The sequence below is a fragment of the Mesoplodon bidens genome (assembly GCF_964165515.1).
Source record: "Mesoplodon bidens genome assembly, chromosome: 9".
Lineage (NCBI taxonomy): Eukaryota > Metazoa > Chordata > Mammalia > Artiodactyla > Ziphiidae > Mesoplodon > Mesoplodon bidens.
The window spans coordinates 79,496,348-79,516,722 of NC_138166.1; the positions used below are offsets into that span (position 1 = coordinate 79,496,348).

At 33.9% G+C, this 20,375-nt stretch overlaps 1 protein-coding gene across 1 annotated transcript in view; it reads right to left on the reverse strand.

Annotated features, from left to right (window-relative positions):
• Positions 1-20,375, reverse strand: part of WASL (WASP like actin nucleation promoting factor) — a 63,962-nt gene that overhangs the window by 13,522 nt on the left and 30,065 nt on the right. Inside the window, exons 2-8 of the mRNA XM_081243774.1 lie at positions 20,161-20,295; positions 17,703-17,789; positions 16,440-16,536; positions 12,980-13,003; positions 5,271-5,439; positions 4,193-4,235; positions 3,010-3,163 (exon numbers count right to left, since the gene is read on the reverse strand). Coding sequence (XP_081099900.1) covers positions 3,010-3,163; positions 4,193-4,235; positions 5,271-5,439; positions 12,980-13,003; positions 16,440-16,536; positions 17,703-17,789; positions 20,161-20,295 — 709 coding nt within the window. The remainder of the gene's footprint in view (positions 1-3,009; positions 3,164-4,192; positions 4,236-5,270; positions 5,440-12,979; positions 13,004-16,439; positions 16,537-17,702; positions 17,790-20,160; positions 20,296-20,375) is intronic.

The window sequence follows — 20,375 nt, forward strand, 5'->3', positions numbered from 1 at the left end:
CTGAAAAGTGAGTGGAAACATCTCTATATTTTCATGAGGAAAACATCTATTATGAACTTTCTATTTTTACAATCTGTATTATGCCTACATAAAAAAAGGAAAGTAAGCAAAAGATATGCCATATCCCAAGGTAAAAATGTGAAAGAATTAAAACAGGAGGAGAGGAGAGACGGCACGTTAGTTAGGTTCATATGCACAAAAATGTCTGCTGAGCAGATCACACACCACTGTGAGAAAGTCTGGCGGCCTACAGATTTTCAAAACTGAGTCACACAAACACCAGAATCAGAATGACAATGATAGTTCTTAGATATTTAATAAATACATAAAGTAAAAAGCATGACACAAAAGTTACAACAAATAAAACTGTTCTTACTATCAAAGCTTAGTTAGAAAAGAAGAAAGACTGAGGCTTATGGAAAAAACCTCGTCTTGATGCTGCACTATAAAGAAAAGTTGATATACTTAACTTTCAGATATTATTTCAGATCAAATTAATATTAAGAGTAATTGGTAGATAACTCTAGATATTTATTTAAGGGAATTATAAGCAGATATTGTAAAATAATATAACTAATATCTAAAAGAAATGTAGTTTTATAGAATTCAGGAAACTACTCTCATGCACTCTCATCAAGATTAAGCAAACCAGGCAAGTATTATTCAACACAAATTTAAATTTATGGGAATACTAACAACTCTCTGAGTAGTCATTTATAACTACGTGTTTGCTTATGTTTAGTCCTCCCCACTGCCCCAAATTAATGTAAAAATGTAAGTATATTTTATGTAGGTTATTGAAATAATGCCAAGTGTGAAAAGCAATCACTAAAAATAAGTATATTAAGTAATAATAAAAACAGTGGTGCTGTTAAGAGGTAATCCACAGAATTTCAAAAAAATTATCTAAATTACAGATGAAATATGAGCTCTGACTCATATAGAAATAAACTTCCTTTTTTACTTTAGCATCTATGTAACATTAGTTACAAAGCCCCAAACATTAGTTTGAATAGAAGGCAGAAAACCTTACTGGATGTTAGATTTGCAGGCAGGATAAATGAGTTCTAGCTTCTTTGAAAATAAACACATGCATAATTTAGTACACTGGGCCAAATAACATCCCCTATACATACCACTCCACTGTGGTGGACCTAAGAACAGATTATTAGAAATTAATGGACTTCAAACAATTGCAAAGACACACACACAAAAAGATACACTGGAAATCACAAGGCCTCCTACTTATTACAAATTTGATTACCTGATTTTGCAAAATAAATTTCAAGAGATTTGATTCAAGTTTTACAAAATATATTTTTATGACAACTTCATAAGCTTCTGTCTCTAATTTTTTTCATACTTCTGACCACACTATATGTTTTGCCTAGAAAACATTTCCTTAATAAAAATCATTAATCTGTCTTTTTATTCTTCCTCTAAAAAAATGTACCTTCTATAAAATCAATCTTGGTTGTCTAAAAAGTTTCAAACTGGGAGTTAGATTCTTGAGTATATGAATCTTGAGTATAAGTTCCCAAAGCATGGTTTCTGTAATGCCTGTGAATTTTTTTTGTTTTAGGTAATTTAATTGAGGAAAGACCTTGCCTAATTTGATGTTTTAAAAGCCATTAGAATAAAAATCAGTAATAATACAGTTTAAAAAACAAACTCAATCAAGTTAATACAGACAACTCTCAGTTACAGATATTCAGGTGAGAGGGGAACAGTATGGACTAATAAATGTCAAGAGTATTTATAAACTTATAAATTCAGAGAACTCAGAGAGACCCTGAAAATATTTTGGTATAAGGTGAAGGTGAGTGGTAACAGTGGAGAAAAAGAGAGTCAAGGAACAAACTAGGGGTCCTCAAGACCTTCCATCATCTGTATACTAACTGTAACTACAACTCATTCTGGCAGCATTAAAAAACAATAATGTTGCTGTGCCCCAGATGTTTTTATTAAAAATCCAAAGAATTTGGAAATGTAATCTTTTCATGAAATAAGATAAATTAGCATCACTCTAGTTTCAGTGGAACTAGCATTGTGTTTCCACAACAGTAATTATGACTGTATACTTGTTTACATACCTGTTGTCACACCAGACTAAGATTTCTGAGGGCAGAAACCGTACCCTTTATATCTAAATATCCTGAGTAGAGACCAGTGCTGACATAACAATGTTTACTGAATAAATGAATGAGTGAATGAATGAACATCAGCAGTGAAAAAGATACAGGTAAGTCAAATACCTAATTGAAAATGAGTTAAATTCTTCAGAAGAATGCTATGATTAACTGGAGCTTTTGTTTTGCTACACTATCTACCATGAGTATGCAAAAACTAGGAAGAAGAAAAGTAACCCCAAATGAATAAGGTGGCAAAGAGATAACTGTCATATTAGAAAACTCAGAATTAACTGTATTTGCATTTTATTGTGATAATTATTAAGATATGACCAAAAAACAAGGTGATTTAAATAAAATATCAGATCTTAAAAGGTTGCAAGTCGTTTGTGCTCTCAGGTACCGAATGACAAATTTTATACTTTAGCCAAGAAAAAAAATGTATTTCAAAATAAATAGATCTTTCATTATTTATATTCTGAAAATGCTTATTATACATTACAGAATTCATGATTATATTTAAATTACTACTTCTGAATTGTAATAAAAACAACATTGATAGTGGTCTCTAAGATTCAGTAAGTGAAATATTATGTAACTATTATTTTTTATTCTAAAACAAATAGCCAGAAGATTTTGTATGAATTTTCATTAATTTAATATAAGACTTTTTAATAATAAGTAAAGCCTTGACAAGTTTTTCAATTATACTGAAATAATGTAAAACACAGTACACCGGGCCAAACTAGTTCTCCATAAATTTGAACATTCTGCTTAAGGAAGGTTCACATGAATGTATGTAGCTGTCATCCATGAAACTGACCTCAAAAGATTCAAAAGAAAAAATAGATCAGAATGCCTGAATAGAAATAAAAGTTACCTTGCCTTCGTAGTTCATTTTTAACAGCTTCAACACCTCCTGTTTTTTCAATGAAGTCATATATAACTTTTGATGTTTCTCTGTCTTTAAGTTGTGCCTCTGAGATTCCACACAAATCAAAAAGATTCTTCAATTCTGGATCCAAATTATTCAGCTACAACAGACAAAATAACTGCTAACTATAAAACCTATGTCAAACTTTTTACAATAGCAAGTTGAAATATTATTCTCATATCTATGCCCTTTATGAAATTATTTTTTTATGTTTATAAATTTTTAATATAGTTAGATTACTTATATGCTAACTAAACTGTCTTACAAAAAATAGAAAAGATAACAAAGAATAGGTTTTATATTTTATCTCATCTCTTTGTTCCCTACCTTTAAAAAGAAGGCATTCTCATTTAAATTTTTACTAATCCTTTCATGACTCAGACATTTCTAATGCTCACCTACTATTCCACCTTGTCCTAAATAAGATTTAGGTATAATCACAAATAACCACAAAAAAAGTAAATCATTTGAAAATTTGAAGTCAAGGACCTCTTTATGACCCAAGCACCCTGTACAGTGCCCAACACAAAGAGGCACTCAAAAACATTGTGGTGTTAACATTGTAGTTCTAACAAAAATAACCAAAATAATTTTTGACCCCAATCACAAATAATATTTCTTTTCAAAATAATTTTTCCAAACCCTGATTATCTGCCAAATGTTAAATACGTGACTTAGGTAACCAAGTTTCAACTATTTTGCTCACAATGCTATAAATTAATGAATGATGAAATTGCCAAAAAGAAAAGTAGAATAAAAAGATCTAGATAATTTTAACAACTGGATATTCAGAATTTGATTATAGTACTTTCCAGTAATTTGGCATATATTCCCCTCGAATGATCACTTTGCAGAAATAATTTTCTTCTCTTGGCTTTCAAAACATAGAGTTTTTACATTATAGTAGATAAAGCCAAGGAGTTAAAAAAAACTTTCTCTTTAGAGACTTGGCCATCAATGATAGAACAATCTATGATTTAAAACCTCAGTGGAATATGAACATAAATACAAGCACATTCCAATAAACACTAGAGTTAACAAAAATGAATAAGAATAAAAGTCTAAAGATAGGCCATGACATTCCCATATATTTAGAATAATAATGCTTATGGCTTGAAAAGACACTTACATCAAAGCCAGTATTCGGATCCCAACCAACATGTCCAATGTGCCTAAAGCAGTAGATAGAAAAATATAGAAAAATAAAATGCATAAATGGCATTAAAAACCTAATATATATGAAATCCAATCCACTCAGTGAATTTTTGGCCTGAACTAATAGTTCTCATAGACATAACCATATTCAGGGAAAAACTGTACAAGTAGTCAAGAAACCAGGATTCTAGCCCAGGCTCTGCTACTAATTGAGCCGTAACATTTTTGCACAATCTTTCTGAGTATCCATTTCCTTAACTGACAAACTAGCATAAGAACACAAGCATTATATGTATGAGAGGACAGGAGTTTTGTAATGAAGTAATGAAATAATGGATAAGAGAATGCTTGAAATATGTCAAATAAATACCAAAGGTTTGATGCCTACTATAGACTGAGTGTGTCTTCCGAAAATTCCTATCTTGAGACCTAATCCCCAATGTGATAGTTCTTGGAGATGAGGATTTGGGGAGGTCATGAGAGTGGATTCCCCAAGAATGGGATTGGTGCCCTTAAGAAAGAGGTCCTGGAGAGCTCTCTCGCTCTCTTCCAACATGTGAGGACACAGTGAGAAGATGGCTGTCTATGAACCAAGAAGTGGGACCTCACAAGACACAGAATCTTGCCTGCCTCTTCCTTTCTCACAGCCTCCAGAACTGTGAGAAATAAATTTCTGTTGTTTATAAGCTACCCAGTCTATTGTATTCTGTTAGCAGCCCAAACAGATTAGGACAATGCCTTTAGGCAATTTTCAAATATCATTTATAGGGAAAAGTGAGATTTCATTTTCATGTCCAACAATTAGTTGAAAAAACAGCTCTAATTTTTCTTTTCTCATGGGTGGAAAAGTAAATAAACTAAAATTAATAAAATGTCTATTGGGCAATAGCCTTTAAAAAACTCCAACAAAATTTATAGCTAAAAAGGTATGCAAGTGATAAATATAAGGGTTCTCCCAAAAAGCAAACCAAACTTTCTAACAATTAAAAAAATCAAGAGCAGAAATGAGTAAATCAAAAGTAAAGATAAGAATAATAAAAGAACTGTCTTACTGGAAATTGCTTGGCGTTCCAATATCTGCCTTAGTTAATCTCTTCTTTTTAGCTTTTCCTTTTTTCTTTTCTTTGGTATGGGAGATGTTGTTGACTTGTGGACCATAAAATCTATTTGTTGTAATTTCTGGATTTTTTATGTCAACTGTTGCCATGGGTAGATTAGGACCTGCAAATAAAGTTGAAATAATATAAAAGGGATATAATTTAAGATAACAATTATTACAATCATAATTTATAAATTTTTTCCTGAGGTAGGACCACTTCATTACTATAATTTAAATTTTAAACCTGCATGTTAATTTTTTATAATTTCAAAAATTCCTAAATTTCCAAAGTCTATAATAAATTTTTTTTTAAGTGTCTGTCTTTAATTCCATATAAATTTCTTACAGATTATACCATCAGTTACCTGAAGTGAAAAAGCAAAAGGAAGAGAAAGCAAAGCAAGACGCATATGCCCAAAACAGAGCAAGGGCAAAAGAATTTCATAATGTGAGCAGCCACTGCCCCCCCCAATTTTTCATGTCTAAGGCACATCAGAACTATAACTGATAAATGTTATTATTCCCTCCACAGAAAACATTAGAGACACTTCGAGCCAAAAATATATGCTGACTTTCCGCACAAAGTGTAAAGGGTTTTTTTTTTATTATGTGCAACACAAAGTTATTTAAGTCAATAAATTTTTAAGGAATTTCACACGTTCTGATTCTTTCCACTGCCAATCACCTTAGTTCCTCCAAACTCATAATCTTCAAGATAAAACAGCCCTTTCAAAAAGAAGTTACCATGTGAGTCAGCCCACAATTCTTTTAGTTAGGCTTCTTTGATCTCCAATGAAATATGGACACACTTCAAAATTCTCCACCTGTAATCTTTGGGATCCAATTTCCTCAAGCAATTTACTTTAGGACCATGTTTAGGGTCAGGAGATGGATCTGCCTGGTTCTGAATTTGACACCCTCTAAAAATGTATTAGGTTCAAATCATATTCACTCCTAAGCCATCACATCCTAGAACAGTACAGATCACTGGGATATGCCAATACCTAAGATAAAAAGTTTGTTAGGTTTTTCAAAGTTTACTTGGCAGCTCTGTCTTGTAGTTCTTTCCCACAGATCTAACGGGTAGTTCTATGAGTAAAGGAAACCACACAGTTAATCTATGAGGCGTTTCCAACGATGTAGATTCACAGAAAAAGCCCCATCGGGATAGACCTCAACTATAATAAATTCTTAAACAAATTAGCATAGATACATTATTTCAAAGCAAACTCTTTTTTTTTTTTTTTTTGCCGTACGCGGGCCTCTCACTGTTGTGGCCTCTCCCGTTGCGGAGCACAGGCTCCGGACATGCAGGCTCAGCGGCCTATGGCTCACAAGCCCAGCCGTTCCGCGGCATGTGGGATCTTCCCAGACCGGGGCATGAACCCGCGTCCCCTGCATCGGCAGGCGGACTCCCAACCACTGCGCCACCAGGGAAGCCCAGCAAACTCTTTTTATAACATTAAATCTCATGAATATAAATTTTCAACAAGAATTTAAATTTAATTGATCTGATCCATCATATCTTGACTATAACAGCCTCACATCCAACACATTACTCATTGGTAAAGTGGCATATATTACATAGGAAGAGTAAAAGAAGCATCTACTTTGTTTTAAATCTAGTAAAGAAGTCTAGTCTTACTTCTTTATTTCAACTTTATTAGTCTATGATGAAAAAAACTTAATACAAATATTACTACCATTTTTTTCCAAAACTGTCATACTGAAGTCTAGTAGTATTCTCCCCATTATTATACATACACTTTGGCTAGCAGAAGTACAGAGCTCAAAAATTTAAAATAGAAAAATTCTCAAAACATTCCATCTTCCGCAAGGGATCAACAGTAAAAAGATCTCAGGCATCTTCAGGTATTATTAATAGCATCTTCAGGAATGACACTAAACGTAGCACACAAAAATTTGTTTTATAATTCACAAAAGTATTTTGGTCTTAAAAGTATGAGAGTCTGAATGAAATATATTCATCTTAAAAATTCCTTAAAAAATTTAACCAAAGGGCAACACATGTTCCTTAGAGATCCCATTTTAACATATGATTCTCTGACATAACTTCCTATTAGACCAAATTCCTCTGAGATGATTATATTAATGACGACTTTTAAAATACTGTATAAAATATAATCACTACTGTGCAGAGAAACAGTCAACATAGCAGGCCTGAGACTGCTATCTTTAGAAAGCCCTGCTTTGCAAGGTTGGCCCTTAGCTGGCATCTAGGATCTAGGATTTCAAGAGGGTTCCCATTATCCCCTGATAAGATGGGCTCATTGTGTCTCAACTATTTGTGCTAACAGTGTGGTTTATGCTGAATACTTGCTTTCCTTCTGGGAGTCTAGAATCTTGGTATGTCCTAGACAGAAGATGCCACGTGACTAGCCGCCAATAAACCCTAAGCACTGAGCTTTTCCTTTAGGCAACAGTTCATGTGTGTTGCAACAATTCATTGCTGGAGACATTAAGCATATCCCCTGTGACCAATGAGAGAATACTCTTGGAAGCTTGTGTGTAGTTTCCCCCAGACTTAACCCCATATGTCTTTCCCTTTTGTTAATTTTTGTTTTATATCCTTTCACTGTAATAAATCTTTGCCATGAGTACCACTATGTGCTCAGTCCTGTGAGCCCTAATGAATCACCAACTGGAGGGGTGGTCTGTGGAATCCCCAACACAAGCATAGAATGGCAGACGGAAATCCCAAGACATTACAGGCTAATGTATATTGAGTGGTCACTAAATGCCAACTTGACTATAATTCTTCAATTGTGCTGAAAACCTTAAATGCATCCTATTCATAAAAGTTGTCTGAAATAAAATATTTACCTATATGGGAAATTATATATAACTAATTTTCTCTCCCTCAACTCTACTATTAAAGATGAAATAGAGTTAAAATAAAATTATAAATGCCATCTGCCACTTTATCAAACAATTTTGAAAGAGGTGCAAAATTCAGCTATTTTCCCTTAATATTCAAAGTCTAATTATATAAGTATAATATGTATATGTCTAAAGTTCTATTTATAATTTCACACAAAATTCCATGGGAAGTTGCTCATATTGGCAAGAAATAAAAATTCTTCTTGGAAAAAAGGAAGCTAGTGAACAATACGGATAAAACCTTTTAAAGCTGATTCAGTGTCAAGGAATAATCTGAAAATAACTGGATCAAAAGTTAAAGGTTAGTTAAGCAATATAGAAGGCTTATTAAATAGTAGATAAAGAACTGGATTTTCAAATTGGTTCAGATTCAAGATTTCAGAATTCACTGCAGTTTCACAAAATAAGGGACTTATTAAAAATATCCAGAATTTGAGCGTTAGAGGGTTGAATTGGGGTGATACTAATATCTTCATAGACTTAATCTAGTGATATGTTTTCACTTCTCATTCTTCCCTTTCTGCTTTTTCTCCTCTTATAGTTTATCATTACTAATCATCATCAGCAACACCGTCCAAATCAAGATGTTGCAAATTATTACTCTCCTATCTGTACACTTAATAACATTTAAGAACTTCCTTAAGACAGATTTAGGTTAAGTCAGAGTTAGGCACTCTCTTTATACATGTCATCCTTCCTGAAATAGGTGTCCAAATAGTAATAATGAAGGAACAACCAGATTCACCATTAAAAAATAACAAAAAATTTGGGAATTCCCTGGCGGTGCAGTGGTTAGAACTCTACGCTTCCACTGCAGGGGGCCCGGGTTCGATCCCTGGTCAGGGAACTAAGATTCCTCGAGCCATGTGGCATGCCAAAAAAATGAAAACAAAAATTTAAAAATTATAATTAGTTTTTAGGAAAAAACAAAAATAAAAACATTTTGATGCTACTTTAGTTTACATAAAAGTAACCACTTATACTATGGATGTCCTAAATGGTATAGAGTTGGTAAGGTTAATAGTTTAAATTATCCAAACCAGTAAATTCTTTTCTGGGAAACAATAAAGTTAAGGTTCTTATAAGCCTGATTTATAACTCATTAGAGAAAATAACTCAGCCATCTCTGAAGAAAGCTCAAGGATGAAGAGGACAGGAATAAAATATAAGTGATACGCAGAATGAATACCAAAGTTTCCCCTCCTCTCTCTACCCCAAAATCAGGTGTGGATATATTGTTATGCATCCACCAAGCAGTTCATAAAGCTGTGGCATTAGGTCCTTAGTGTCCTTACACATGAACTTCATTAGTAATGGTTAAAACATTATTTAATTAAGTCTACACAGAAAAATTGAGATTATAGAGATGTACAGAAAATTGATATTGGCTGGGAAATTAGAGAGCTTTTCTAAATCTTTCATTTTATAGATAAAAACTAAGTACAAGAAGAGTCAGGTGACCTGTCTAAAGTCACACAATTAGTGACAAACGGAAAGGTGGACTCTGCTATCTTGGTTCCTACTCCACTACTCTTTCTATTAACTATTATAACTTTTTCCACAAAAGTTAAATGACAAGGTGATTAATAATGCTAACTTTACAAACGTTGTATTTTATTTCTTTACCAATTTATCAGTTCTCTTAGTTTGCAGTCCAACAGTTCATCATTCAAGAAATACAAATAACTTTCAAAATTTAGAAAAAAGGCTTTTCACACATTTAAGAGATTAGGTATTTGGATATTTCTGTTGACAAGAGTCATTTACTTTACAGTTTGAAGATGTTAGGAAATAAATTTAAAATAATGTTCTAAAGCCCAATTAAATATTTGTTTCAAAAGTGACAGACCAAAAAAGTGATAAGTTGTATAAGGCACAGAGTCATTTTTTAATAAAGTTTATGAAAGATATGGTAACGGAAGTACTCAAATCATATCTAGTGAAGTTTAATTATTCCATTTCCAAAATTACACTCATTCTGAGAATATGTACTAAGTAAATAGATAATAAAGGGGACTGTTTCCCTTCTTTTTCAAAAAGCAGTCAAATGACTACCTTCTTCTGATTAAGGACAACTGTCAGAGAAAAGATTTTTTAATATTCTCACTGAACAGCATTTCTAGTTAATTTTAAAACTAAAAGAACAAACTAAAGTCCTCCCCTTAATTACATAAAAAGTAGAGAGCTCTCACCAAGGTAAAATAGTTGAGAAATAGGGGGCCTAGAGGCCTCTCATGTCAAGCAGTCATGAAGCTGAGAACAAATCATTGGAAAGCATCTAAGCTAAAAGGTGAGACTGACCAATAAAGAAAAAAAAGAAAAATATATGGATTAGGAGTTAATGAGGAAGACACTGAACTGTATTTCAGGAATATATGTTACTTCTACCTAAAGTGTCTTTTTAGTAGGTACAATTTGAAAAGGTTTGCTAAACTGATCTTCTAAATGAGGATCTGGGACAAAGCTCCTGTATGGACACTGCTAGGCAGGTAAGGTGTCCACTGCCACCTAGTGGCAGTGCAGCAAATGCAAAAAAGTAATATGCCACCTGCAAAATAGTGGTCTCCACACCATGAGGAGAGCAAGGCAACCGACTGCACAGCAGGAGAAAATATTAAAACTTCTATTAATAATTATTTTATGTATATTTTAAAAATATATAAGTATGCAAATATTGTCAAGACATGCTGTATAATTTCGCACTTTAACAATGCCCTTTTTTTAAACTCTCATTTAATGAAAAAAAGTTTGGGACCACTGTATCAAAGGGTTAAAACTTTAGATCTAAAGATTTAAAACCAAGAACAAACTTAGAGAAAGAAACTGCATTTAATTATGAGTATCTCTCTTACTATGGGTAATAAAATTGTAAGACACCATTGTCACATAAAGAATAGCCAAATTCTATTATGGATTAGGTGCCTTTTCAAAAATATATTTTACATGTATTGAAAAGATTAAATTTTAAAAAAACATGAAGTATTTACATCCTTAACTTTAATTATATTATTTGTACAACATCTACACTTTAAAATCTCAGGTTACTTTCCCCAAAGATGCTACCACTAGGAAGCCTTCTGCACTGGTATTTAATATATGCTCACAGAATGCCAAATAGTTTAATAAATTTAAAAAGACATTAAAATATTGAGCACAGAACAAGGGGAAAAAATTCTAACGCCACATTAAAGGTTCACGGATGAAGGACTTCTGGCTCAGCTGCTTCTGCTTCCTTTGTTTCTGTGACATACTAGCTGCATACCTCAAGGCATGTTATTTACTCTCTCCAGGTCTCAAGTTTCTCCTTCAAAATCATCTTGACACAGCACAGTGGTTAAGGGAGCAGGCTCTTGAGTTAGAACACTTGAGACTGAATCTTGCTCCACTTTCCTAGTTTTGTGACCCTGAGCAAGTTACCTATTTGTGCCTGTTTACTCATCTGAAGTAGGGATAATAGCAGCTACTTCATATGGTTTCTGGACACTGCCTGGCAGGTAGTAAGTGATCACTTAAATAGTAGCTGCTATTATTATCACTCTCACTGTCTTCATCATGATAACTATACTGATTAAGCACCATGCTAAACACTTTACTTCATTTATCTCCAAGCAGCCCTATAACGTATTAAAAATTTCCATTTAAAAGAGAAAGTCAAGTATACAACACTTGGCACATGGTAAGCACTACTGAAGGTATAGTCAGATTTTTTTAAATGAGAAAGTCAAAGTATACAACACTTGGCACATGGTAAGCACTACTGAAGGTATAGTCAGATTTTTTTTTAATTATACTAAAGTAAGTAAACCAAAATTTAATACAGCAATATTTGGTTCATGTTTTTGTATCAGGAAAACAAATTTAAGGACAAAATCAGAAGGCAATGTATTGGTTTAAAAGAAAAAATACCCAACAACCACTAACAGTTGTCATATATTAAGGACTCTGTACTATATTAAGTGTTTCCCTGAATAATCATTCTAAATTCTGATGAGAGAATTTGAGATGCCTTTAAAAATCAGCAGCTATATTCCCCATTATAATGAAGGCTCCTGGAGCAATGGTTCTTTACTATCATAGGGTCAGGGGTCCCATTTCAATCTGATGAAATCCACAGATCCTATCTCCCCAGGGATGAGACTCTATGCCCTAGAGATCTGGGACCTTCGTATTCTGCTTTTATTCTTTGGTATAAATATATATATTTTAAACAAATGAATCCACATTACTTCAAGTATTCATTAGCAAATTAAGGAGAATTATGTACAGTTACTATGTGTTCTAAACGCACCAGCACAGTAAGCACAGCTACTATTTGTTTAAACACACCAGAATAGTTAAGTGTTCATTCTGAAAGGGGCTAGTTTTATATTCCCAGTGTGAAATAATCTTTTGAAATAAGAAAAAAAAAAGACTAACATGAAAGTAGGAACTGAACAAATATGCTAGATAAAATTTACCACTTTTAAGGAAGACATTAAGACCAGGTTGTACGATTTCTAAACTTAAACAACTGTGAATAAGGAATTAAGATATAAGTAATAGTGATATTCACCCTATACAGTCTTCCCTCATCCTAGAAAAAAGCCAAAGAATAGTACATTTCTAAGTCCCATCTGTTATTTATTTTAAAATAAGAACACAATAAACTACAGTATTTAATCGTAGATATTAAATACTAGGTATTAATGTATGATACATGTTTCCACAAGGATTAAATTATAATCTAAAATCTTTTTGATCAATAATTACCAAAGAGCTTACCGTTTGGAGGGTCTCGTCTTTTCTCTGTTAGGAAATAAATTAAAGGAATATTATTAGACATATGCAATACAAAAATCAACATAAAAAAATCAACTCATCTAAACTGTCTTATTCCTACGTCCATATATAAGTGGTTAACAAGTTTCTCTGAGGAACTGACATTTGAGCAGACATTTGAATAAAGCAAGAAAGGGAACAACATAGTGAAAGGCCCTCAGGAGGAAATAGCATGAAGGGACACCATAATACTGGACTGCAGTGAGCCAACGGAAGAGTGGAAGGAGAGAAGTCAGAGGAGAACCAGGGAACTGGAGCGTGTAGGGTCCCACAGGTCATGGGTTAAGGAATATAGATTGTGTTCTACATATGATAGGAAGCTCTTATAGGTTTTTGAATAGGGGAAGTGACATGATCCAATCTGTTTTTAAAAGTTTTGCCTGGTTACTATGTGGGAAAGAGCTACTAGGGGGCATACGTGACAGCAGGGAGACGAGATTAGGGTGGTCCAGGTGACAGACAATGGTAGCTTGGATTAGGGTGGTAGCAACAGAGGTGGTGAGAAACAGACCCAGGGCTTGTTTTTGAAGATAGAGAAAATGGGACTCACTGGTAGGGTTTATGAAGAACCATTGTGAGCCAGACTGACAAGGTGGAGCCAATGCCTTTTACTGGGATGGGGAAGGCTAGGAGAGGAGGAGGAGCAGGTCTAACTGGGGCTTGGGGAACATGGGTCAAGTGTTCTGCTCACACATACTAGGTTTGAAGGCTATTCTGACACCCAACTGGAGCACACAAGTCTGAAAGTCAGGGGCGAGGTCAACAGGAGAGATGAAACTTTGGGAGTCAGCAGTATATAGACAGTGTTCAAAGCTATGGGACTGAATGAAAGCATAAAGGTAATGAAAATACCTAGAGATGCCTGAGCTATAGGGCAGACCAAAATAATACCTAGAAGCTATAGCTAATTAAGTAGGAGTAATACCAGGAGAACTTCTATTAACCCTTTGCATTCATACTCTTACATACCAGGTTTGACACAATTTTGGTTTCAAGAAAGCTCAAAACTGGTTGAAAAATTTTCAACAAATATAATTTCCACAGATTTTTCTAATATAAAAATTTCCAAAATTATAAGACAAATACCCATAAATAATAATATAATAAAATATTTAGTTTATAAACAGCCACAATCCTAAAATTAATAGGATTTAATTGAGGGACAAGTTGAAAATCCTGGCAATGGGAAATATAAATATATTACTCCATCTGGTGGTCTGATGAAGTAATTTTCTGAAACATTTGATGTAAGCACGTCCTATCTAATGTCAATGAATGTCAAATCTCCAATTTCTAAGGTGATGTTACCTCTGCATCCACAGAGGAAATACTTCTTAAATTGGAAGTGACACAAATATGGAAATATGCTGAGATAATGTAAAGTTCAGAGTATAAGTTCTAAAAAGCAATTACTTAGAAACATGACACTATCCTGACTTGAGAGGCATTCTTATGAAAAAAAGAGGCTTGGTTGAACTAAGAAGAATGGGAGTTGATGGTGTGATGTATTTGCTAGAAACATTAGCAGAACAGTGTTTAATCATATTAGGGGACGTTTTTAGTATCACAGTACTAGTCATACTACTGTTGGATTACTGTGTTCAAATCTGGACATCATATGTGAGCTGGACCATTTTCTCAAATCTGGATCATTTGAAGAAGACATAAAAATGTACAGGGCATTCAGAGCACAGTATATAGTGCTCTGAATACAGTATGATGAGTCTGTAAGTTATACAGTATGATGAGTCTATAAATCATATCATGTGAGGAATAAGAAACTGGAACTGGTTAAGCTAAAGAAGTGTAGGCCTAAGGAGGGCATGGTAGATGGCTTCCAACATTAAATGGCTAATGGAAGGAAAAGAAAACACTAATTCTTTGTTGCTCCATAAGTTGGACCCCATGCATCTCAGTTAAAGAGAGGCAAGGTTGAAGGCTGACTTAGCACGAAGGGGCTACCCAACAATGAATCAGCTGTCTCCCATACGTTGTGATCTTTCTGCTTCTGAAAACACTGTGCCTAAAAGCTTAGGAATTGTATAAAACAGAATTCCCATACCAGTTAAAAGACACCTTCAAGTGACCTACCTATTTCAAAAGTCAATTATTCTATATTTTAAGAAGTATTTTTTACTTTTTTTTTTTAATTGAAAATGTCACACAGTTTGACTAAAAGAAGTCCCAGGGAGTCCCTGGCCTGGCACCACAACATGTCATTGAAATAAGAACTGAACCGTGAATTATTCCACAGAATTAAATTCTTCCACAGCATGGAATCAAGTGGTAAACACCCTTGGCCCCAAAAAGAAGTAACAAAAAACAATAGGCTCCTAATAATTCTCCTATTCACTCATTACGAGGGGGATATATAAGATGGCAGTAAGTGAGGCAACAACTTAGTTCATTTTATTTTCATTTTTACATTACCTTCCTCTCGGAAACCCATTAAAATAACAACAAACATATATAAAATGTAACACACATGTTTACATTTCTGTTTTCAGGATCCAGTGCCTTCCTTTTTCATGAGTTATTCCTTCCTATTGGTAAAGCACATCCTTGAATACAGTGATTTTCAGACTGGGGTAACATGTATACTTGGATGTACAGACTCTTCAAGGAATATATGGGCATGGTTAGTTTTAAGGGGATTTATTTGCTGATCTCAACTCCCATATGTTATTTCTCCTAAAAGTGATCTGCTTAAGAAGAAGATTTTGGAGAGGTTCACCTTTCCTAATCACCCTTCTCCCACGTTACAACAGAAAGGCCTGGTATGTGACAGCTGTCAAATAGTTCTACATCAATGAATTTAAAGCTTTACACTATCCTGCATCATTCTCTAATTGTCTTATATGTATTAAAGTCTCATGCATTAAACTAAGTTCCTTATAATTTTACAACATACAACATTAGGGACAAAATAGAGACAAGGCAATGTTTACAGATCTTGTTTGCAACTTTGCTTATTTGCTTCTAGGCTTGCCTAAAGTATTTGTTCACAAACTATAAAATATTTTTGTAAATGTAAGTTACAAATAATGTCATAAAAATGCAAATTTAAGAGTCAGTATATGTAAAACGTTATCAACAGAAAAGGTTATTGGAATGAGTTATTTAATAAAACTGAAAAAAATCAGCTCTCAATAAAAATAGTATTTCTTGTACAGTAAGGATTAGCAACCTGTTTTTTTGTAAAGGGCCAGATATGCGTCACATAGTCTTTGTCATAACTAGACAACTGTGTTGTGGAAAAAAAGCAGCCAAAGACAATATGTAAACCAACAAGCATAGCTGTTTTTCAATAAAACTTTATTTACAAAAACAGATGGCAGGCCAGATCTGCCCCATGAGCCATAGCCAGCTCCTGTTTAAAGGAATTTTTTTAAAAAAAGTTTACCAGATTTCCTTTGTCGACGGCCCAACAAGTCTGTAACTGCTTTTCGAAATTTTTTTGCTTCTTCTTCATTGGCAAAATTAAGGGCAACTTGACAGGTCTGAAATATTTTCATCAAAAAAGGTAAACAACAAAAACCACAAATCTAGCTTTACTTAACAAAAAAATTAATAACCAATAGAAGTACACTCTGAAGAAGAAAAGCTTCATTTTATTAGCAGACAAGAACTTACTTTATGACCTGAATAACTTAAGAAGGCAAAAAGCATAGAGAAGGTAGAGTAAAAGAGTACTATTAGAGAGGTTACCTATCACAGTAGACACTCAAATGTTAAACTGAATACTTCATCTTCAACTAAAAAAACAAAATAGTAAATAGAATTTGATCCTTCAAAAGAGCTCTATAAACATTTGGATTTGAAAAGGCAAATGCTGGAAACATTGATCAAATGCAGATCAACTCTATCTATGTTTTTCAGGTATTACTTAAATTATAACCTTAATTCATGTAAATTATTAAAAGTGTGGAAACACCCTGAATTATTATGGCATTTAGTCCACACTTTTATATATGTACATATATTTATATACAATCCAGAAAAATGGGAAAAATAACAAAAAAGGAAGAAAATACTTTTTGAAAGATGGACATATCATCGAATCCAACCATTTATTGTAGAAAATTTAGGAAATACAAATATGAAAACAAAAAAAATTAAAGTCACCCATAATCCAGTCACTCAGACAAGTCCTGTGAGTATATGGTATAAAAATCCTTCTAACATTGTCCCTAAGTACAGGCAATAAATTTTTAAAATTCTGTTTTTTCCCCTCCTTATTGTATTTTAGTACTCTTCTAGATCATAAACTATTCTTTCACAAAATAATTCACAATATAATCTTCAATTTTTAAAAGTTACCATGGATTAGTGGTTTCACTTTTATAGATAAGAAAACTAAAACTCAAGAGAGGTTAAACTATTTGTCCAAAGTCACACAGAGGTAAAACTATCTGACTAAAGACAGAGAAGATGAAAAACAAACCTCTTTTCTACATACCAAATTACATTTACAGTACTCTTTGAAACCTTTTTCCCTTAAAATCTTAGCCATTGCTTCCTACTAAGCCATAATATGGAGGCTTTTAAAAGTAAAATAATTCTTTATATCTTATACAATGTTTACACAAAAAGCTCATAAATACTTTCCATAGACAAATGTAACAGTAATTACATTAAACAGGGCAATAAAGAAAATATGACTTACATCTCCGGCAAAGGTATGAAAATATCCTCTAGGACTATTATATACAAAGTTATTGTATAGCTCTTGTTCCCACAATAGTTTCCCATCCTAGAAAAAAGTAAAAGTTAAAGTAACAACTACCAATAAGAAAACCTTTAGGAAAAAAAAAACACAAATAAAAACAAAGCAGACGGGCCTTCCCTGGTGGCACAGTGGTTAAGAATCCACCTGCCAATGCAGGGAATGTGGGTTCAGTCCCTGGTCCGGGAAGATCCCACATGCCGTGGAACAACTAAACCCCTGCACCACAACTACTGAGCCTGCGCTCTAGAGCCCGCGAGCCACAACTACTGAGCCCACGCACCACAACTACTGAAGGCCGTGCGCTCTGAGGCCCGCGTGCTGCAACTACTGAACCTGCATGCTGCAACTACTGAAGCCCGCGTGCCTAGAGCCCATGCTCCACAACAAGAGAAGCCAGGGCAATGAGAAGCCCATGCGCCACAACGAAGAGTAGCTCCCACTCGCTGCAACTAGAGAAAGCCCACACGCAGCAACGAAGACCCAATGCAGCCAATTAAAAAAAAAAAAAAGATGACTCATATTAAAGAAACTGTTTATATTACTACTAGCTTTTACATACACACAGACCACATATATGTATAATACTTAAGTATCATATCACATAATTTAGTAACAGTAAATACTGGATAATGTTTCTTTCATAAAAACTACATATCAAGTGAGTTGAATTCAGTATGCTAAGATATAATCTCATTAGCCAAGCATTTCCAAATATAGTTACTTGGTCAAATACATAACCAAACACTTACTAGATCATCAACGTTAGACAGAAGGGGTAGGATACTTTTATACATGCACTGATTATCAATGCATAGTTCCATCAGCAGTACTTAGACTGTATGCTATCAAGTATTACAGAAGGATTTCATTCTTTTCCTCAATTCTGTAGATGCTGGGAGGGTCAAATAAGCCTTCTCTGTACTGCTCATTAACAATCTTTGAATTCCTAAGTTTTGCAGAGTGGTCTCCTAATTAAACATTGGTATAAACAGTATCAATCACGTGCAGAAGGAGACTGAGGATTAAAGTGCACCAAGGTTAAACTATGGTTAAGGGATCCATGGTGATTGTCATATTGATAGCTGTAGTACAAGAAATATAATTAACCTTAATACCAAAGGTGGCTAATTGCAAGTATTTAGCAATGGCTACCTATAATTGGAGATGAATGGTTAGAGAAATATAATCATTGCCCTATTCTGAAATGCAAGGTTCTACATAGACCACAATTTTAAAGTATTTTAAAATGTTGTACACACGTTATGACCATTATAATAGAATCCCTTTCTTCTCAGTGGAGTTATATGTACATTTGATTTCTAAACAGTGCTTCTCCTAGGTGGTGAGAAATAAATATATCAAAGGACTTAGGAGTGTCTTTCAAACTATGCATGTGTTCCCCATCCCCCAGAATCACTGCCATAGTAAGTAAGCTACTGTTAGTAACAGGAGTATGCCACATCTCTCAGCTGTCTTGGGGTATGGAGAAGGGGATGTTACAAATTTCTAATGTACAAAGTGCAGTAACTTAAATCTCATTTAATCTCAGGGAAATACTCTGCAACAGATCCAGATGGTTATCCCATTTTACAAATAAGTAAGCCGGAGCCCAGAGAAGTAAAACAGTTTGAATACAATCTGTCTAACCATAAGTATCATCCAGGAGTTCAAATTCAGTTTTATTTTTCTGTAACTACAATCCCATTATACTTAGAGCCACATATGAATATTAAGCAAGGAGTCTTACCCACAGAAAAGATTTTAAAAGATAAATGGAGACTTCATCTCAGCCAAAAAATTATTTTTACAGTGATTATCAGAGATGAATTCCTGACAAAGGGCATCCAGTCTAAGACAAGGTGGATTTATGTTTAAGAGTGAGGGATACAAAGCTGTGAAAATCGGAACACACCTATGTTGACAAACAACATAAAATGGGTAGCAAATACATTATTATAGATATTGTATAATGCTTTAAACCCAGGCCGAAGTAAGTAAGTACACACCAGGCTAAATATACTTTTGTAGTTCTCTGAAAGAACTATATACATTAGTCTGTAATGGACAGGATGGGATAAAAAGAGTATCATTAGAAAAGGAGAAAATGTGGGAAAAGCCCAAGAACCAAAGGAATAAAAACAGACAAACCAACAAAACCTTTAATGTGCAGACAGATAAAATGGGGAACTATTCATGTTCTGGTTTAGAATGTATTCCCAATTTGGTCACAGTGCCCATAGTTCAATACCTAGAACCAAGCTTCACTCTTCTAGTATTAATTTAAGTAGAATATAAATATTACATACAGGATAAACAAATCTATACTATTATAAATTACAATTGAGGTAGAAAACCCAATCATCTACAGTTTCAGTGGAAGCAAAATAAAACTCACCTTGATATCAAATATTCTTAAAAAATAAGATCTCTGTGGATTGTCCTTAACAAGACAAGCAACGCCACTGCACTTCTTTGACCACATACAGTTCCGATCTGCTGCATATAACTGTACCACTGCTGAAGACATAGTCTGCAAAATATAAAATTTATAGCCATTAGGTTCAAAGTAACACTAGGATAACCATAGCTTCTGCTAACACCTTGACTGCA